Source organism: Rhipicephalus microplus, chromosome 1 (assembly GCF_043290135.1).
Source record: "Rhipicephalus microplus isolate Deutch F79 chromosome 1, USDA_Rmic, whole genome shotgun sequence".
Lineage (NCBI taxonomy): Eukaryota > Metazoa > Arthropoda > Arachnida > Ixodida > Ixodidae > Rhipicephalus > Rhipicephalus microplus.
The window spans coordinates 200,043,320-200,065,496 of NC_134700.1; the positions used below are offsets into that span (position 1 = coordinate 200,043,320).

At 42.7% G+C, this 22,177-nt stretch overlaps 2 protein-coding genes across 2 annotated transcripts in view; one reads left to right on the forward strand and one right to left on the reverse strand.

The window, feature by feature from the left end:
• Positions 1–2,912: 2,912 nt before the first annotated feature.
• Positions 2,913–16,200, reverse strand: LOC119159717 (tetraspanin-6-like). The gene is made up of 7 exons (XM_037412551.2): positions 15,975–16,200; positions 13,563–13,751; positions 12,315–12,488; positions 7,688–7,822; positions 4,671–4,754; positions 4,199–4,279; positions 2,913–3,308 (listed from the first exon to the last, which is right to left on the reverse strand). The coding sequence occupies exons 1-6, from the start codon at positions 16,050–16,052 to the stop codon at positions 4,211–4,213; spliced, it is 729 nt and encodes a 242-aa protein (XP_037268448.1). The 5' UTR covers positions 16,053–16,200; the 3' UTR covers positions 2,913–3,308; positions 4,199–4,210.
• A 3,658-nt stretch (positions 16,201–19,858) lies between these two features.
• The window catches only part of Karybeta3 (karyopherin beta 3), a 59,532-nt gene continuing 57,213 nt past the window's right edge, over positions 19,859–22,177 (forward strand). Inside the window, exon 1 of the mRNA XM_037412552.2 lies at positions 19,859–20,017. Coding sequence (XP_037268449.2) covers positions 19,937–20,017 — 81 coding nt within the window. The 5' untranslated portion in view covers positions 19,859–19,936. The remainder of the gene's footprint in view (positions 20,018–22,177) is intronic.

Genomic DNA, 22,177 nt, shown 5'->3' on the forward strand with positions numbered 1-22,177 from the left:
TGTTCACTGCGACGTGAACATTTTCATCTGCTCATTATTCACAATACCCGTTTGTCAGCCCGCAGGTATGCGCGCTTGCTGCTTTTCCTCCTCACTCAGTGAGGGGAGTAGTGTTCAGGAGGAATGACAGGTCAATGAATGGAGCATAGCAAAGGAAATAGTGAAACCAGCAAGGGCCTTTTTTGTATAACCAAAAACATAGTGTTACGACACCATTTCGAAAAGTTCTCATGGCTAAGAGTTCATAATAGACACATGCACAACTATAACACAAACAAATTTTGACCACTGGGTGGTTTAAGGGTCCTTTACAATAACTGTTTGGGATAGAGTAATCAAAAGCAGCGTTATCATGACAGCAACAACTGTGATATTTAGGTGTTTAGGTGATGACACACGCTCAGCTCACCTTTGTTTGTGGACTACTTTATAAATCAGAAACGAAGCAGACTATGCCGTTACAGCATTTTATTTCAAGAGAGGCAAGACACACACATTTACCAAGCTGGAATCAAAAAAGATGTCTAGAACATGTACAAGCTGATAAACCGGTGACAGAAAATTGCCAATGGCCCCGCTCTTGTAGAAAAGTAGAAGCCCTGGCCCTGTTTCTTTTTTTTTTTTTTTCCTCCGACGAATTAATTAAGGCATGATCAACCCCCATAAAAACCTGCACTTAATAATTCTCTCTTTTAAAGGTTACTGGTAAATGCATCTGTACATAAAAACAATTGTTAAGCCTTTTGCAACATTCTAAGCAGTCAAGAAAAAAGTATCTCTTCAAATGACAAGTGCCAGAGTGTTATCAGAGGACACCAGGACTGTCAAAAAAAAAAAAAAAAAGAACAAGCATGAAAAAAACATTTCCAAGAGGCAACTGGCTTTGACACTGCAAGCAGACAGGATTCTCTCTCTTTCCGTCTTTTCTGCCCTCGTATTGTCTCTCGCACTGATGTTCAAGATTGTATAATATGCAGGGTTTTACACTACCTCCGTATAAATGACTGCCATGTCTACAGCACACAAGCTTTTTTTTTTTCCTGGCTTCCTTTGAGAAAACCACGAAGTGCCAAGAGCTGAAGTGCTTAATGTGTATGGAGAAAAAAACAGTGTACTAAAAAGGACATTGATACACTATGTAAAACCACATAAAAATTAAAAAAAAAAACATTTGCAATCCCAAATTGACGAGCTACAACAGAGACAGACTAAGTATTGAGGCACGAACACCGGGAAAATGTAAGAAGCACGGCTCCTGCACAGCTCCCAGGCACAGTGAAGCAGTGAAGGAGATGCCAAGCACAATAATCGCGTGCTCTTCGATTGCACAACGTTATGACCAGCTAGAGTGACTTGTGTGCAGCACCCAGTGCTAGCACGCTTAAATGCAGTTCAAGCAGAATGCAGCGAATTGAGACCAAGAGGCTTAGCTCCAGAGAAAATCCTAGGCAGCGGTATAACGTGCCCCCAGGAACCCTAAAGATTCGATAAATTGTACTCACAGAAAAAAAAAAAAAAGAAAGACTTCCGACCACCGAGACGGATATACGATGCAACAAAAGTAAGATCTCTTTAAAGCGTAAGGAGTATGTAAGTAAAACGAACACTAACGCTCGAGATTTTAAGACTGGAAATGGCCACACGAAGGCAGCAGATGCCGACACATTTTAAAAGTGACCGTAGCTTTCGGTACCGCAGTGAGGAAATTGTGAAAGAGTCGCGAGCTGAAGCCCTTACACTCTGCAACCCTGAAAAACGAGCTGTTCACGTGCTTGCAGAAACACTTTGGAATGAGAAATTTGTAAAAAGGGTTGAACACCTTTGCAGCTAGAGCATGTAGCCAGGTATGTAACCACATTGTCTGCATTGACACTATGTAAAATGTTCACCCTGAAGCGATACGAATGGCAACACTAGAATTGGATTCCTAAATATTTGCGATTCCCAGCCTTGAAGCACCTAATAGGAGTGCAGAATCGGTGGAAAAGCTACCACTGCAAGTTAAGACGTCGTATTCATATTTGTATGTCGCAAGTAATAGCTATTTGAAAAACAGTTTGCACTCTTTGGGACTAGCCTTGTCCCTAATCAATAACCATCATTCATATTGACTGCTTTTCCTTTCTTTAATGATGTATGTTAAAACTTCGTATGCAAATTTGTATGTCACAAGTAATAGCTTTTTGAAAAACAGTTTGCACTCTTTGGGACACGCCTTGTCCCTAACCAATAACCATCATTGATACTGACTGCTTTTCTTTTCTTCAATGATGTATGCTGCAATTTTACAGTCAAAATTATAAATGGCATTTACATTTAATAGTAGTGTTACACCCCACTCTTGAGTGTTTTTACAGAAGAAAGTGCATACATCACAAATAATTATTGTTTAGAAACAATAGACATCAAAAAGGAAGTAAGCAGTCTTTTCGTTGTTGTTGTTATTAATAAGTGACCCATATACTGCTCACAGTTGCACAGACCAGAACCTGGCGGCAAGCATGTATGTTCCAATTTTCATTGCCCATAAATTCTAATATCTGCCACAATCGTACGTATAATGAGCTCAGGGCAGGGCAGAGGCATCAGTACAATGACTGCCTAGGCCAGTACTCATCTCGCCAATCCAAAGCTGTGCCACTCAAGCCGCAGGCAACTGCTTCTTTCATGCGACCATTTCAAGGCTGCCAAAAGGGGCGCCAAAGTAGTTTCACACAAATAAATTGAGAGTTGAAGTACCGCAAAAGCGGGCAAGGGTCAGGGCTCATTCACACTGGTGGAAGCTGTGTCACATCAAGCTGGTCAGAAATGACCAAAGTAATTGTTTTGACTTGGTCGCCACTGGTAGATGTTTGCCATCACAGAACTCCAGTTGCAAACCTAATGACGCATTAATAGTAGACGAGCAGGATGTTGGAACGCACCGATACCGAGTTTACATTGCAGTGGCAATGAAAGCAAGGTGAAGGGCATGTATGGAGTGACAATCAGGCTGTCACCAATGGTTCCTTTGTTGCCAATCTTTGTTGGTCGTTCAAATCTTCCTCGGTATCCAGGTGAATGAGCCCTCAGGCGTGACCGCATATGGTGTGACTGAAGTGTGTTGTGCGGCCACCAACAAGTTGGCCGGTGCTCGGTGTGTGCCTTGAAAGCTGCACGAGCCCCTTACCCACCAAGAGCGGTTTCTGTAGATTCTGCCGGGAGACGTGAAGTTGTGCCTGGTGGAACAATGCTGGTCGCTCGGTGCCAGTGCAAGAAATAGTGTAAGCCTGCTGTTGTGATGTTCGACCAGCCAGTGTGCCCTCCACCTGTGCATATAATATCAGCAGAGTGTGAGGTTAAAGCGAAGTGTTGCAAATAATGGACGTGCATAGTGCATCTTAGCTGGAAGTACAATTAAGTATACCTGCGAAGGCCAACAGTGATATTTTCAGCTAAAACGCTTTCATCTTTGTTCATCCACTAATGCACCAATACTAAAAATTACAAGTGCAACACAAAACAAAATACATATGAGATTGTTCTCTTTGACTATGCTTGAAATTACAAAAGGCAGAGCTGTAGCTCATTCATGTCTGCTAAGCAGAAACCCCAAGACTAAACAATGCTTTTGAGACATTCAATCTTAAAATGTGTAACATGACATATGGTAACCTACTTGATAGCTTTACTAAAATCATCCCACTAACAGCTCAGGTAACTTCAGCTAGAATGCAGCTGTATTTTTTAAACTGTTTTGAAGATGAGCATCATGTATGTGATGCTGTAATCCTTATAAACAGACATAAATTCTCTACTAGTTTATAACCTAAAACAAACTGAAAAGTAAGCAAGCAAGTCTTCTAAATTGACCGCATGAACACTGCAACTCCTCATGAAACTGGCACCTGCCACACGACTGAAATCAACAGAAGGCATAATGTGGTTCATAAAAAAATATTTGAAACGCTAAAGCATATACTACCATCACAAGCACACACAACATAGGTAATGCTCCAGAAGCATTACCTATATTCCAAGTGCAGGTAATGGCCAATGCAGATGCATAAAAACTCCTCCAATCCTAAAGAAAAGTGAGAGATAGCAAGCTGGCCTAATCACAAGCCTGCATCAGAAACATATATCAGTGGGCTTTCTCCACAAAAATCATTTCTGAAAGCCACACATGACAAAATGGGCTCGTCAAATGGCTTCATACCTGGTGTGGCACTTAAACACGCTCGTATTTGGCTTTGTTGATATTTGAGGCCAAGCAGAAGGACAGCAACACACCAACAAGCTGAAAAAAAACAAAAAAATACTTTCACACTGAGAAAACATTGTCAATAAGTTTTTCCAAGGCTGCAGCCCATCCTCGAGACCAGCGGCATATTCTTCATTAAGCATACTAGCAATTCATATGCCCGATTTAAGTGTGAATGTATTGCTAGCATGTCTAAGCAAAATTAAGCAGCCTACAAGCAATCAGCAGTCAACAGCGCAATGGTCTTAGCTGCAATGGGAGTTCAAAATACCATTCGTGATTCTCATGAGTAAGTAGCATATGACTCCAAGCGGCCCTGTTATGTGAACTATCACTTCATTTTGATTTGGTTTGTTACAAGTCCCCGTATTCTGGCAAAATCAAAGAAGACAAAGAGTAATTAAAAGTTACCTGTTTGCAGCCTCACCTGAAAGAATGCAAAGCCGACAGCACCTCCCGCAATGGCACTCAGATTTGTGTCCAGGAAACGAATGACCTTCACATAGCAGCCCTGCAGAAACAAAATCAGAACACAAGTTCTGTGTTTCAAACAGATGCTTATTCACAACTCTGACACACAATGCATGAAGCTACCCTTAGCAAGAAAACATAAGTCAAGCTAGTTCAGGCTAATGTAAACCAGCCGTGCTTTTGTAATAAAATAATTAGGTTATTGTGAATACTGTTATACTCTCTTACAACTATGCTTGCACTAAATTTGTCATGAAAAATTTCAAATCGTCTCACTGCCACACAGCCCGCACATTTCATCAGTTTGAGACGACGTGCATGAATTAACGACTCTTTTATAATTGTATTTAACTCATTAATTAGGTATTTCCCTGCAATGCCGCATTTAAAGCAAGTACAGCGTTGTGAAAATCTAGTGAATATGGGACAACTGAGAACTCATAGACGAAACAAGCATCATGTAAGATACGATAACTGCAAATCAGCACAAGGACTGTTAAAAAAAAATCGCATTATTTCAAAATTTATTGGAACTTAAATGCAGTGAATGAATCTTGATTGCTCAAGACTTCTGAACAGCAACCAGGGTAAGGAGAACGAAATGAGTTTGTGACCACATCTCGCAGTGGAGCCGCTAGGTCACCTGCGCAAGTACTGCTACAGTATAGCTCCTTCTAAGAAGCTTGCGAAATATGACATCTTTAGGTTCCAGAAGTGGTTGTGCATTTGGACAGTGTAACTGGTATAAGTGCCAACAACTTTTCAAAAGCATCTACATATGCACACCTCCGCTTCTGAACTGTGCTGGGTGCTCAGTCATTACTATTTACAAAGAAAGACTATTAGGCAAGTTTCCTTTTAATTAATTCAGTGTGTAGAAATAAGATCACTTACACTCTTATCCACTTTGTCAGTTCCAAGCATACCTACAATTCAAGTGCTACAACATGATTAGAATGTGCACAAGTTGCGACCTGTAGTGAGTTTTTCTCCATTTAGAGCAGGTTTTTACAGTAGAGGGTCTGAACTTAAGCTGGAGGGTACTTACAACTAAATACAGTGCAAAACACAATGGGCCAAATATCCAGTCTTTCGTCATTTTATTTTGGAATATTTTTTGGCCACTACTAAAGATAGAGAACTCGGCAAACATGTCAATTAGCAAGCACCTCACAGATAAAAGCAATGCGTATGTACAACAGTAACTGTTTTTCAAAAAAAGCCGGTTCACAATGTACACACTTGATCTAATGATGTGGTTGCTTGTTTTTGAGCACTACAGAGCACTCTGGAGGTGTGCATCACATTCATCTGATCGAAATTGTGTGATTTAAATAGGTCTGGCTGATTCTTTCAGAGCACTGTGCTCTATCTCAGAGTGCTCTGAGGGCATAGCTATGCAAAAAAAAAAGTGGAGCTCACTCCGACCCACCAAAGGTTTCCTCAACAAGACTTACTCGGACTCAAACTCACTAAACTTTTTTTTCAAGTGGATTCCTTAGACTCGCAGACCGATATGGTCTGAGCGAGTCCGAGTGAGTTTTTTTTCCAAATTTTCGCTACCTAAAATCGACACTCGCGTTACAATCATGTTTACGAAATTCAAGTTGTCTAAAGAGCACTAGGATGCACACAATTTTTGTTTGTTTTACTTCTTTATTTTTTCTGGACACAATTAAAAGCCATCCCTTGCGTTACAATTGTGGTGACGTTACAATAAAGTAAATAAGGTATGTCGAACGTGTTCACACCAAGCCTGATCACGTGACTCTGGCAGTCTTCATTCTGGGATTACATCAGCCACAGCTGCAACTTACCGTATTTACTCGCATAATCCTTGCACTCGCATAATTCTCGCACCCCCGACATCGCCCGACAAAAATACGATTTCTTTTTTTTCTCAAGTAATTATCGCACCCCCGAAAATTACCGCAAAATGTCGTCTGCTTGTTCCAGCCACTGATGCCAATAGCATGCCCCGTCTGGTGCCATCTCCTAAGCATAAAGCTTACTATTACTGCACCGGAATTCAATCCAATCCAATCCAAGCCTAAGTGGCAAGTGCGCGTTGCTACGCGATTTGTATGTTGTGTCTGTAATCTTGCTACGCTATGGGGCGATGCGGAAGCTACATGGCTGCTTTCAAGTTGAAAGTGATTGATCATGCACTAAACAATGGCAACACGGCCGCCGGTATGCCTTCGTAGTAAATGAGTTTTGTGTTCGGTACTGGTGACGGCAGCTGAAAACCACCAAAGACATGCTGGGCCTTCCGTGTGCCTAAGGCTGGGATCGATGGTTAACTTTATTTCTTCAGAGGGCAACTGCAGACAATTCTGTTAAATGGCCATCAGCCCAATACTGACGTCCTTTGCTTACCTTTTGCGGACTCCTGTTGAGCGACGAACGCTACCGCTATGCCCGTAACGCCCACAAGGTTTGCGTGCCGTAGTCTAATTCTCAACTATTTGATTGCGCCTTTTGTGTCTCAAATAAATTTTGCCTTGTGTTGAATCTGTGCTTTTATTGTTCTGGCGTGAGAATCCCGACCTGCGGCCACTTCATTTTCCTTTTCGCTCTGTACGTTTTCGTGGAAAGTTTTCCCCGCGTAATTCTTGCACCCCCCAACTTTGCATCGGTTTTCCGAGAAAAAAGTGCGAGGATTATGCGAGTAAATACGGTAATTTGTTTGCAACAAAACATGCACGAGAGTGTTTCCTGTTCCGACCTGATTGCACTGACAAGCAACTGCATGTTCAATTTGAACACACCATCCCTGGCTCAAATCAACAGTGGCCTCCACGGCACTGGAATGGTCAGCCCAATGTGCTACAGGCTTGAAAGCCATAGCACAGAGAAAGTTGAAGACAGAATAAATTTGCCCAGGCATATTTCATACCTGATGTATGAAAAAAAAAAAAACGGAGCCAAAGTGAACTCAGTGAAGCAGACCACAAGGGTGCACATGCCTACCTCTTGGTGCAGGGTAGCATCCCCTGCGGTGCAGGTGTCACGGCTAGAGCAGCAGCTCTTGGGGTAATGCTGGCTCTTCTGGAAGAACTCAGTGTCGTTCCAGTCTTCCGGACTCTTCAGGCCACAGCATGACAACTGCAAGCACATAGCACGTTTCGTGTCACATTCTCATAATTATTTACATTAAAGAACACAAGGGGCTTTTTAGAACAATAAATGGCAAAAGAAAAATCTCAGTGTTATTTCTTCCATTACTGATGCAGAACCTCACCAACGTTCATACATCCTAGGTAACAGCAGTTTTAACCACAATGGCATTTTATATCACATCAGTGATCAATGATGTTTTTATTCTCTTAGTTTCACTTTTTTGTGGGGGAAGGGGGGGGGGGAGATATACAGCTCCTCGCAAGCTTTTCTTAGCTTTGACACAAACAATTTTGATCATTTTTGCTGTGCTGAAAAGCGAAATGTTAAAGGGTGCAAAATTCTATCAGGTGTAACTTCAGGAAATGCTTAGAAAAGTGTAACAAGAAAAGCCCTTTATTTTCAGTGATTCAAATGAGAACTTTGAAGCTTCAAGACCTTGCTTTATGAAAGCTAGAACCTTAAGAATATACATGTTGCACTCCTTGAAATTTGTGAATTCCAATGGCATTCAATACAGCAAGTACTGTGTAGCCAGTTTAATGAGCATGTGATCAACTGATGTTTGCATCAATATTTCACTTTAAAATTGACGGCATAGTCTTGTGGGGTCTCGGTAATGAAAGCGCCGCTCTCAAAGCGAACAGACACAGCAGACGGGGTTTGGCCAAGCCAAACAAGACGTTTATTTTAACTACTTTTGCATCGACAATATCGTCAGCCGAATCAAATACATTCTAATGACACGCTAAAACAACCTCATATAATATTCTAATACTCTAAATCAAACCTAAGAACAAATGCAAAGTAACGCGGAGGTGTCGCCGCCGATATTCGACTGACTGCTAGGGACCCACGGGAGACTGCCCATGATCACCGCATCCCGTGGGACCTCATCGGGAGACAACCATCCATGCCTGCCGCCACGTGCCAAAGAGGGTCCTCAATCATTTCTGTCCATCCTAGCCTCGCCGCCAGGCATCACTGCTGGCGATACCGCGCTAATCATAACCATGACCTACTGTACTCCTGACCTGCCCAGATAGCTTCTCTCCAGTGCCCACGCCTAGTTTGTACCTTCTGCCGCTAGTGCCATAACCTAAGAGCGACAGGGCGCTAGTCAGCACTTATTCACTGATGTCACCTTCAGCGTTAGTGGTCATATTCGGTTAACAAACACTCATAGTGCATAATTATTATGCACAAATAAAAAATAATTTGGAAGTAAATATACTAAAAGTCAATTGTTTGTAACTAAATGAATGCGACACCACATTGGCTGTCCTACACTATGTAAGTCTACGGGTTCACACGTTTGTCAACCAGTGTGCAATAAAAACTTTACCGCACTGAACAGCTTACTTGATCAGCCATCTAAGCGAAGAAATAGCCGCACATATGCCGGCAGTTCATCACAGAATACAGGCGTTCTTATTCCAGCGTCGTCCAAACAGCCGTAGAGTAGCAGACGAACAGGTTATAGGTAGTGCTATTAACTGTGAGTGGTTGAACGATAGGGAGGACACGCACTCTCATAGCAACCCCACCATATGGGCAGGTCAGGATTACAGTAGGTCACGAACATAACAATGATGATGATGATTATGAAGATCACGTGTGAATGTTGCGGCACCTACTGCCCAGCGACTTAAACCCTAAATGCGGCTCATCCGCGAGACACACGTTCGCCATATAGCGCAAACAACTTGGCAGGGGGTGGTAGCAGTCCACAGTCTCTACAAAAAATAGAAGTCATATTTAATATCAGCACATTAAAATACATTACTCAAGTGAGTTCCATGTTAAAATACAGCTAGATGAGGTAAGTAATGTAAATAAAGGAGAAAGACACTCATGTGCCAGTACAAGTTCAGCTGTAGAATAAATCAGCTTTAATACATGTGAAGAGCAGGAATACTTTTTCCGGTCCTCTTAAAGCTGCTGCAGAGACAGTGCTTGTGCTGTGTTTTATTAGCTTCACGTGGTACTGATGCACGAACAGCCCACATTTAATACCGCCTCCACGCAATTGTGTTTCTGGCGGCTGCTGAAAGCTCTAGATTCCTACAACAGTGACAGCTAGTCTACTAGCATCGTCCTAAAGTGTACCACACTACCAGAGCGGCTGGCCGAATGGTCTACCCACCACCTAGAGCACAGTCTACAGCAGCCAAACTACAGCGACCAGTGTGGTTACTATTACGTGTTTTCCTTAGTGTGGCAACAGTTATCTTGTCTTCTCCTGTAAACTTGTGCTCCCTCACTGCAAAATTTAGCCAGGTAGCAATAAACTGTAAGTTAAGCATAAACGAAATTATTGTATACTTAACCTATATACACAATATAACACTAATGAAAGTATGTATGTAACATAATGCTAAGAAATCAAGTGTTAGCAATACAAGTTCACAGAATGTGTGATATAAACATGGAAAAAAAATAGATTAAAAAAAATGAAAAGCTCTTTAAAGGTTTTAATAATGTGCACTGATGAGCTTATTAATATATGTGTCACCTTTGAAAAACTGGGCTCACGGATAAATTGGGAGCAGCTTACCAGGGAACTTTTTTCTCTTGTGTATCAACTTTTACCACTTCACAAATCCAGTGATGCCTCATCTTCATTTGTATGAATATTAAATGAGGTACACCAAGTGCCCATGTCAAATGGCATAGGGAAGTTTGATTTAACAATGTAATGCTTAAAGGGGCCCTGCGACACAAATTAAATGTGTTGTTTTCACTGCTTATTTTCAAACTGTGGAATGCACCGATACCGATGCGCGAGTGGCAACGTCAAAAATAAAGCTGTTGTACTTTTATTTCTACAGAAAAACTGCAATGCTTTCGGACTAACACAGTGGCTATCTTTGTGATCAGAAGTAATACTTACCACGTGGGAATGACAAGATAGGCCATACATTTGGATTAATTCAACGCAACAAATTGTACGTTCAACTGGATTCGTAGTTTTCTGACTAATCGGCAACAATTTGTGTACGCTAACAACCATTCATCTAACCATCTTCCCGTAATCTCTGGCGTCCCACAGGGCACAGTACTCGGACCCCTACTTTTCTTAATTTATATAAATGACCTCCCAGCTAACATTTCATCAAATATTCGCCTGTTTGCAGATGACTGCATCGTGTACCGTCCAATAAAAAACCCTACCGATATTGCTATACTTCAAAACGACCTTAACCTTATTGAATCCTGGTGTAACGACTGGCTAATGTCTTTAAACGTAAATAAGACATCGCTAATATCATTTCACCGTAAGCAACATTACCAGCAAGCGACTTACACCATTTCGGGCTCCACAATCTTAACAGCAGAATCCTATAAATACCTCGGCGTAACATTCTAAAGCAACCTCAGCTGGTCCACTCACGTTAACAACGTAGCATCCTCCGCTAATCGTGCGCTGGGTTTTCTTCGTAGGAATTTAAAACTTGCTCCCTCATCAGTGAAGTTGTTAGCTTACACCACATTTGTTCGCCCTAAATTGGAGTACGCATGCTCGGTTTGGGACCCTCATCAATCTAATCTATCTAACCTTCTCGAATCTGTACAAAATCGCGCAGCCCGGTTCATCTACTCCGTGTACTCTTATCATTCCAGCGTTTCCGAACTTAAAACTCGTGACCACCTCAACAACCTAGAATCACGTCGTCATATATCTCGGCTCTGTCTTTTTCACAAATTTTATCACGCTCCTTTCAACGTTCCAGCCATCTTGCCTGCTCATCGATTATCCAGCCGTACAAACCATCTCCGAGCCGTTTATCCACCGCCAGCGCAAACTACTGCCCACCTTCGCTCCTTTTTTGTTGCAACCGCCCGGGACTGGAACAAATTGCCTGCCTTCGCCATGCACCACTCCGACCCACATGTACTCAAGACCGTGATTGAATCGTTAATATGTTGCTAATTATGCCCCTCCCTCATGTAATACCCCGACTGGGGCCTTTGAGGTATACTAAATAAAAAAATAATATTCGCACGGTCCCAGAAAGACCACACTTGGGCACTAAAAATTATAAAAGCAGTTCTCATACATCCTGAGATACAAAATGATTTCTGTCTTTAAATATGAAAGTGCGAAAACAGTTGCAAAACAATATTAGGAGTTCTGAACAAAGGCCACCACAAGGCAACTCAAGTCGTCCGGTACGTCTCTGTGAGAGGCGCGCGGTGATTGGAAGCAGCCTTCGAAGTCGGTGGGAGAGTGAAATGTGAAATGGAACACTTTTTCTCGTCGTCTGCTAAGGTTTCAAAGTTTCAAGGTGAATAACTTCATTTCTGTGCATCGATTTTGACCATTTTTTCTTTTTTGGCGCTCATCTCGGTATTCGGCACTGTACGAACTCCAGTGGTGCAGAATGCAGACAAAGAAGTTCACAGGGCCCCTTTAAGTTTCAACGTCGTTCAACATGAACAGTGAAGAGTTCAATGGAAACAACACAGTAGTACTTGCCTTGTCCTGCACGAAATCCACTGTCTCGTCGGCCATGCCACCGTTGCCACTGTAGTGGGTTATGGAGACGTTCATGCCACGGCCAATGCCCTCGCGCACCTGCCGGATGTACACATATCCCACTATGCCAGCTGTGAGCTCTGCCACAAAGACCAGCACCAGCAGAGAGCCGAACTGAAATCACAACCAGCACACACTCGGCTTTATCAACACAATTCATAACCATCAAGAGGCCTATGCTAGTCACTCCTGAATGGCTTAGCATTAAAACGTGGTAAAAGCCTGTTATGTTTAGAAAAAAAGAGACAAGGTAAGGGCAAAACAGAAACAGTTGCCTGAAGTGTGCAATCAAATGACATATATACACAATGCTGGAGATTGGGCTAGTTGGTTCTTCATCTTCAACAAACAGCACAGTCAATGGACAAAGATAAGCACTGACTTACAACTAGAGATTTATTGGAAATGCACATACATAAGCAATAAGCATAATTTATCACAAGTAAAGTAGAAAAACTTTATCATACAGGATATAACAACTTGACACTCATTTGTTTTTGTCTTCCTTCCACATTTGCGAATCATTATTTATATCTACAGCAGGTTTCTAGAGGTCTAAACTTGAGTTGCGTAGTACTTACTCATAGCTAACAAACATCAGCATTCCTATTCTGTTCTCCTCCTTCTAATTGGTGTGGCAACCATTGCAGTGGCTTCGTTGCACACTTCCCATCATTAAAAGAGAAAGAAAAAGTCCCCTGAATCTTTTTATTACTTTCGATAAAATGCCTTTACTGTTTTGTACGTAAAGAAAATGCCACAACGCAGTGCTACCAGAGCTGATGCCAATGCAAACACCTACAGAACTCTGTAAACTTGATGAAGTTCAGTAGAAGTTGAAGTACAGGTGTCCAAAACAGGCACCCCATCGTTAAATCAGCATTGTCACAGCCTGACAAGGGTGCAAATTTAAGTTCGTTGCTTTTTCATCATGTAATACCTTGGAGTACAATGTAGCAAAAAATAAAGGTGCCAGAAGAAATTACTAGTGCAATCACAAGACACGATTACAAGTGCAAGAAACAAAGGCACAATTAAGGTGCTTGTGTGCACTTGTCATTTCTTGTATTCTTGTTTCCTGCTGCACAATACCATCCCACAAGGGGACTTGTATTTGACAGGACATCATATGCTCAGCGCTGAGCCACCAAAAGGACATTAAACTTCACCAGTGCTCTGCATACTCACAATGTACAGGAGAACAGACTGGCCCTTGGCTGTGGCCACACAGGCAAGTACGGCAACTAGAAGTACAAGCAGGCCAGTGGCAATGAAGAGCAATGGCATGTGCCGGTTGTAGTCAGTTGAGAGTTTCAGCACGTGGTACAGCGATACATTCATCCATACTCCGAGAATGAGCAGCACCAGGCCCGTCACCTACGAAGACAAAAATGGAAGTGGTTCGATCGAACATGCCCACAAGGGACTCGCAACAGCGGCTTGTCGACATTTCATGCACGTCTACGAGTAGAATCACTGCAGTGTACTGAGAACAGTTAGCTGAAAAAACAAAGCACAGAAAGTGCATAACAGGTTCTTTGCAGAAAAAAGGAAGGGTGGCAGGGGAAGTTACACATTACAGGTGCAAAGACTAAGAAATTGTGGAGCTGGTGGCATTCCATCCTTCTTTTTCTCCCCCATGCCCTCACTTCCCTTTCCAACCCATTTGTATATTATACTATACGAGACTCCCGCTTACTATACTACACATGGATATGCTATTCCTCACTTTATGCCTCAGTTCCCCCACATCACCCCCACATCATTCCTCAGTTCCTTCTCTCACCCATTCATAAACTATACAATACATGGCCATTTTATGCCACACCCTCTCCCCACTTTTCACCCTCACTTCCCTTACCTACCTTCTTGACATGCTTTACTATACTACATGTGGCTACGGTACTCTTTCTTTTGTTCATTCTCTCTCTTTCAGTCTTGCTTTTTGCTTTTCTATCTCATTTTTGTGCATGCTAAATCTTTTTCTCTCCCTGTGTTGTTCTTTCTCTGTCTTTCTATCTTTTTACGTCTTTCTTACATTTTCTCCTCTGGGTGCTTCTTCTCTTGCCCATCAGGGTTGTAGCATTCAATGCTGGGCAAACCGGTGCACGTGTTGGAGAGAAGCACATGAAGAAGACAAAAAGAGGGTGTGCCACTTCATATTGTTAATAATTTCCGTCTGCACTACACAATGCAACAAAAAGCTTAAACAGCCCAGCTGTTAAAGGGCACACTGGTCAATATTAATTAAAATTATTTTTCTTTGCTGTAACCCTGCTAAGTAATGAAGTGACTTTGATCAGTATATCGGGACGAAAAGCAACATACACTAGCCACTTAGGCAAACAGCTGACAATGACGTGCAACTGTACTTTGTGCTTAAAAGCGCTTCATATTACATGCAAGTAACTTGTAATAGGATGCATGGTTGAACCAAATTAATGAGGAAGCTGCACAATCATTGATAATCCAATACGGTGTTTTTTAGAAAACACACTAAGAAAGTAAAATGTAAGATATATACTTCGTCACAAGAGTTAAACTGGAGTTACAGTCCCACTAATTGAATTACCTCACAAAGAAGAAAACATCCACGGTCACTTCCTGTGCGTTCATGAGCATGCACAGCACCGATTGCTGTTCTTGTGTCCTGATTCAGTAACATAGACTAACGCTTCAAACTCTCTGCATATATTTCGGAGTGGTTCTTCTTGACAGTGCAGTGAATGTTGCAAGCGCACATTATTTCGTAACTCGTCACATGACAGTCTCTGCAGAGGCACACAGTGATAAATGAGTGTGTGAATTTTCACAAGTGCAGGTTGTTACGATTGCATGACAGTGCGTGAATCATACTGCACATCACAACGTGCACTGAAAAAAATAAAAAAAATGTAAGTTTGCATAGAATAGCAATCAGGTCAAAGCGATTAAATTATAAGCGATCACTCAGCGCGAAATGACTGAGATGTTTTATTCTTCTAGCAGGCGAAAAAAGGTGTCAACGCCTGGGCACTATTGCACACCGGCGTGTGCAAGTTACCTGGAGCCTTGCCTATCTTCGCGTTACATCTCTGACGCGGAAGTGAAGTAATTGTAAGCTTTTGGCATTGTGTGCGACCAAACATAACTAACGAAATGATCCAATTTGTTCATTAAACTCGAAAGTTATTGACCTTTTCGCGCCTCATTATGGAATGCGCGTCTCAAGTGTCATCCGCATGTCGTGATTGAACGGTTCGGTGCCCTCCTTTGTTTCTGCGCGTAAGCGAAACCAACTGCTGCAAGTGAAATTATTCTTCCAGGCTGGTAACTTTGAGATGTGCAAGTGTACGAGACTTCGACGAGGAAAACAGCATCGTACATTGCGAGAACTAGCACTCAAGACGCCAGAGCATCTCGCAGTACAGCAGCATTTCCTGATCGAGCATATGGCACTGCGAAATGGGAACACGAATCCGCTGAACCACCCTTCGCAGCGAACACCAGCGCGACACCAAAACTACTTGACTTCCAGTTACCCGCACAAAGTTCCTTCGATTTCAACGCAAAGAAGACGCGAAAGACGATGGTAAACAAAGTGATCCGGGTTCTACTTACGCCAAATATTATATTGAATGTCATGAGCAAAAGCTTCATGAGGTTAATGCAGGCCCCTGTTTGCAAGATTTTCCCCATCGCGATGCCTCTCTTCACACGTCGACGACTTCTCAAGTATGTTCACAGTCGCTCACAAGTGATGCAGCAACCGCAGTGGTATTGACGACTCGGCCGTGTGACGCACAAGCTCTGCAGGCGCACCGGCGCACACAAAATTCAGAAGCAACACATGCGGGCCCAGCAAAAGCAACAGTCGAACCAGTCCTGGCGCTTTAGCTCAGCTGATTCACGAGGGAAGGCGTTGTGAAGACAGGGGTTTAGAGAAAGGCGATCACGCTTAATGGCGCGCCAATCGTATTGTTACTTACTTTTCGCAAAAAAAGTTGTTTCGGTTTCGTTTTGGGTGGTTACTTGTCATTGGAGTGCATAGAGTTATTGCGGAGTATATAGACACGATTTTCTTTTCGTCTGATAGGTGCCACTATCTTGAACTAATAAGCGCTTGTTTTGTAGATTTTTTTTCATGTCACCATATAAAGTGATGATCTTCCTCATAAAACGTTGATTGTGCCGGCAAAGCGATCTCGTGCATGCGAGTTCACCGCAGAACTGTTTGTTTATTTGATACGAATACTAAACGGCAACGTTATAGAATATATAAGTGTATTCTAGACACTATAATACATGGGGTCATGAGTGACATAAATTTTTCTAAAATTAATCTTTATGTGAGCGAGTACCACGAGAGGCGCATTTAATGTGGGTTCTTGTGGCGGCGGAGCACATTCAAAGCAAAGCGAGCAAAAATAACCGCCAAGTCTTCTGGCTGCACTGATGGCAAGTACTTTTTTTTTCTGTCGCTGCTTTTATCCAATTTGCAAATAAAAGCATGACAACTGCTGAACTTTTTTGACATGGATCATTGTAATTAAGAAGGTATTAATTGTCTTTATTACCATCCGCTTTGTCTCTGTTCTAGCCTCCCCCTTTTTGGAGACGTGTATATAGAGGAAAACTGAGCTAATTATCATCGTTGAATCATATTGCCCTCCTGTATTCTTAGAGATCGTTTTACGTACTATTTTATCGCGTATGGATATATATGAGGTGGTCAACCATATACGCTCTGAGTGCCCTGATCGTGCCAATTAATTATTAATGTGGTAAGTAATTTTGCCGGAATATTGTGGAAGGCTATGATTAGCCGACCTACGTACATTTATTCTCCATGTCCTTCACAGTGAAAGTACCTGCAGTTATCACCGTCTCCTTTTTCGTCATGCGTATTTGTATTATGTTTTGGTAGCACAATATGGCAATATCGTTTTCATTTACAGTACTCTCGAACCAATAGGGTCGCTTACGCGGCCGAAAGGCTTCTTTCAGAAAAGTGGCTTCTTTCCAGAACGGCTTCTTTCGGAAAATATTGAACTCCCTAAAAGTAATCAGGTGAAATACCTTGCTGTCACGTTTTCAGCAAACTTAAGTTAGGAACCTCATATCGACACCGTCTGCAAAAAAGCAGTAGGGAAGCTATCCTTTCTTAGAAGAAGGTTGCGAAATGCTCCGGCCCAAGTCAAATTAAATGCATACAAGACTCTTATTCGCCCTGCCTTAGAATATGCCGACATAATATGGAGGCCCCACCAACAACACCAAAGTTGAACGCATTCAAAAATTAGCTGCACGGTTCATCTACTCTAATTATTCGCGGCATTCAACCGTCACCGACCTAGTTAATAGAGAGAATCTTCAGCCACTTTCCAAACGAAGAATAATATTAGGTTAAAATTCCTATACTTACTCTATCACTGTCATTTTAAGATACCGCGTAATCTGTACTTACAGGAACCATTTAAACACTCACTCAGGACAAACCATAACAAGGTCATTTTTCAACCTACTAGTCGTTTCAATACACATAAGTATTCTTTATTCCCAATGGCCATTAGTTTTTGGAATAGGTTGCTAGTCAATGCTGTGAATTGTTCTACGCTGAAATCTTTTGTCAACTGTCTAGAAGAGATAGATTTTTGTAAAAATGTATACATGTGAATGATGAAGTATCCTATGTGTATCAATACTTTCTTTTCTTTTTGTGGGGCGTTATTGTGTTTCATGTTACCTCTATGTATCCACTCCTGCATAGGCCCGGTTAGGCATGACGATAGTTATAGCGCGAGAACAAAACGACGACATAGAGACAAGAAGGGCACGAGCGCTCGTGTCTTTCGGGTCCTTCTTGTCTCTGTGTCGTCGTTTTGTTCTCGCGCTATAACTATCGTCATGCCATGCCAACTAGCCCAAGCTGCCACACGCCCGGTTAATTAGGGCCTGCAGTATGTGCAAATAAAAAATAAATAAAGAAAATAAAAAGTGCAGGTAGACTACAGAACTAAGAATAAAAAGTGTGACTTGTCACTACTATATATATTGTAGCGCGCGGCGTTTAATATCAGATACACAAAACTCTGAACGCATGGGGCGTTCTTCAACAAACAAAATATCTCGATGTTCGTTCTTACATTCCCCTACATATACACTGAACATCGTAGAACGTAGAAAACCAGGGAAGCCTCGCGGGCGAGTGCGAAGTGTTGTACGCTTTGAGGGCGCCGCTTTAGTGCCAGACTTGACGGCGTCGGCACATTGCGAGGAGAGAGCGGCCATTATTTCTTCGTAACGCGCCCATGCTGCAGCGTTTGCGTCGTTACCTTGCGTGCACGCGTTTCTGGCATTCCCCGTTATATTCAGGAGAGAAAATTTTGGCGTGGAAGTGAAAATTAATGTTTGATTCAGTAGCAGCGATTTGTTAATCAAATTTGACTTCAGTAATGTCGTTCTGCTGCGTTCCCTTCTGCATGTCAAATAGGAAAAAGCGGAAAAAGAAGCTCGGGCACGCAGTGGGGTTGTCGATGGCGCTGCCAACGCCGGTTTTTTGCGAGTAAGTGCGACTTTATGCCCCGCAAAAGCTGACTGGCTATCATATATGTGACTTCAATGCGTAATTCATGTCGTCGACTGCAGCCTTATTTCCCACCTCCCATGAATTATAACTGCCCTTTTCACTTGTCGGTACTGTTGCAAATGATTAAATCATGCATTCATTAGCATTCTGCCTGTTGGGTCAATATAATCGTCCATATCTTCTCTGTGCGCTTTCATAATATCTCCTAATATGATTACCTCGCACTTGATCTTTTTCTATGCACTGCACCATTTCTTGGTTTCCCTCTCTAACTTTTGCTCCTGTACACAAGTAAACAAAACCTAGGAGTGTCATCTGCCCTGCCACTTTCTCTTAGCCACAAATGTTCCCTGCACTCTTGCTTAACCCTTTGCCAGTCTGTACTTTTATGAATGCCCCGATACCACCCCTCTTTCTGCTTCCCTTTGTTCTATTACAACATTCCCATGCGTAGTCCGGATTGCTATAGGTGGTTGTTCCGCGTCCCTAAGATGTGTTTCTGCAAACCGATATACCATCAGCTTCTCCTCCCTAACCTGTTCTTCTATCTCTCCCTACTTCAATATAATCAACCTATTCCTGCCACCCTGCATATTATTGATATATATTCTATGTCTGAATTTGCTCGGCCCTCGTGCCTACGTCGACTTCTCCCCCGGACTCTTCGCGTCTTAAATATTGGTGTACAGCGTTCCTAGAACACTGTAATTGGTGCCACTTTGACCATATGAAGGAGCGCCGCGGTACGAAGAAAAGAGCGAGCCACGCCCACACACTTGCGCGCGCGTTTACCGTCTCGAAGGCCATGATCGCTTTTTGATAGTGCAACGAAAAACCGCAAGGTGCCACGACATTCGCTACTTCATTTTTTTTCCGCAAAAGACTGCGTCGCTGTGGCTCGCGTTCCACACTAGGTACCTCACAAACTCTTTCTCTCCTGCCTTTTTGCCTCCCGTGCGCGCCGTGGCCGCACGCCGTTTGAGCAGTGCCCATCATGGAACATGAACAAGTACAGTTTAACGCACTGCTTCAGAACCTGCTGAGCACAGATAATGAAACAAGAAGCAGCGCAGAGGTATGCATTGCTCTGATACGTCCTGTGTCACTTTCTTTGCTGCGCTGTCATGCACGAAACGTGGACCCGACCGCGATCCGAAAGGCGGTCTTGATAAATTCGTTCATGTGTTGCAAGGATTTTCTTTCAATTCCCCGTTATCGTTAGATTACGAATTTTCTTGCAATGTGTGCATCGCAACGCACTGTAACGTAATCCTGCGGCCTCGTTACGCTAGTTTCAGAGCGGGTCATTTGCCGGACGCTAGGCGGGAAAGGAGCACGTTGTTGCGCTTCTTCCGAAATCTAAGCCTAACTTGACACATCTCCGTAGTTGCGACGTGTTAGTTAACGTCGCGCGTAATAACAGCGTCATAATTTCACTCGAAGTTACCGTGAGATGTGACCGCTCGCGGTTCTCGTAGCCATTCATAGGAATTGATACCTGCTAATCTTTCGCTGTTGCGTTATTTCGCCGCCCTGTCACATTGCTACTCCCGTCAGCTGTCGTGTACGACTAATGCCGGTCATCGTGCGTGCGTGCGCTTCAACAATTATTGAGATCGGCGGAACGAAGCGATTTTACGGTGCCGAAAGCACACGTACAGCTGCAAAATTACCGGGAGAAGGGGGATGAGCAGAGGTGCGACCCGTGGTTGATCGTGCTCAATAAACCGGTACGCGCATTGCGCCTCGTTGCGTTCTAGGTTTTTTTTTTATTATTGGCAGTTAACAGCGTATTGACGGAGATTGTTCACAGTGGCACGTTTGTACGCACCCATTCGGTGTCGCCGCTAGATGCTACAACTTTTCCGTTTCGTTGCCCATGTGTGTAGCTCGGTAAAGCACCATATATTGAGTATGATCACTGCTATGATCAACGAAGTCGCAATGTCCTTACCCGAAAGAAATCGATTGTGTAGTTGCTCACCGTGTTCGAAACGCCGCCCGTCTAAAACACTGTAGGAGCGTGACAATAAAATGTTGAACTTGCAGGCTAGGTAACTGAATTATTCAGAACGTAATAAAGCACTCTTGTCGGAAATTTATGATGGTTTGACGCGACTGTCTGAGACCAAGATTTGTGGCCTATGGGCAAGGAACAAAATAATCTCCTCTTAGTAGTAGTACGCACATGTACTTCATAGACCTTTTTAACATGCAGACCGTTTTAAAGTCTGTGAACCTGTAGAAATTCTTAGATGGTCTGGTGCAGATCGTTCATTCATAGGCTTGTTTGCTCATTTCCATGTGTGATCCAGCCCTGATTAAAATTTTTGCATTCATTGCTCACTGAATTCCAAATACATACATGCCGGGCTTTGCGAATTTTCTAGAGTTGTCAAATACGGGTTCATTGTTAATTTTCAGAATATTTCGTCAAGGTTTACTAAATGTTAACACCTTGCGAAAAGCTTTGCTCATTTGACCACACCCTTGGAATCTACTGACCATGAAAGGATGCTAAGGAGGTACCTTCTTCCAGCAACTTTACTCAGAGAAGCTTCTGAAGCAGGCGTAATTGACAATAGTGGAGTCAACGAAAGGCGTTGCAGTTAGAGTTGCCTGTCAGCTTGTCGGGGCTCCAAGTTTGCTGGGGCTTGTGCGCCAAGTTTCAGGGGGAAGTATTCTTAGCAGGACTTGCACACGTTCCACAAACAAATGAAGGAACAGAATTGTTAGTACTTTTCCCCTACATGCCCAATTTTCTTCCCACATAGCTATCTTGGAATTTTTATCGATTTTGATGTTGGTAGATTGTCCGATTGACAAAAGCGCACTTAGGAACAGCTCAAAGTGTGATGCCAGTTCATTTTGTGAGGACATTCAATAAGTCTGTTGTGAGCAGTAATAAAGCTTCCTGCCCCATGCACTGTACCGCTTAGTCCATAGATGTCTCTGGTTCTAGATAAGCATGTGACGGGTATGAGAAACTGTTTAGCGCTGGGGTTCATCATGGTACATCATTCTAGCAGGAATTGTGCAGAACGCACAATTTCATGCATACATAACTGATGCACATTTAATAACAAACTAAAACATGCAGCCTTGTGTTTCATTTAGCTTAGTTAATGGCAGACAGGAACAAACCTTGCTGTTCACAAATAATTTGGATAAAGTGCGCCTTGGCAAGAAGCCAATTTCTTTTCTAAAGCTGACATAGTGATAGTCATTGCTTTTT

Bases quoted from the DNA above. Each gene is read 5' to 3' on its own strand.
- LOC119159717 (XM_037412551.2), bottom strand. From the start codon at position 16,052: ATGGGGAAAATCTTGCAAACAGGGGCCTGCATTAACCTCATGAAGCTT. The intron at 12,489-13,562 runs GTGAGTATGCAG...TTGTGATTTCAG, and splicing joins AGTCTGTTCTCCTGTACATT to TTCGGCTCTCTGCTGGTGCT. The intron at 4,280-4,670 runs GTGAGGCTGCAA...GTTTTTTTTCAG, and splicing joins TCGGCTTTGCATTCTTTCAG to CTTGTTGGTGTGTTGCTGTC.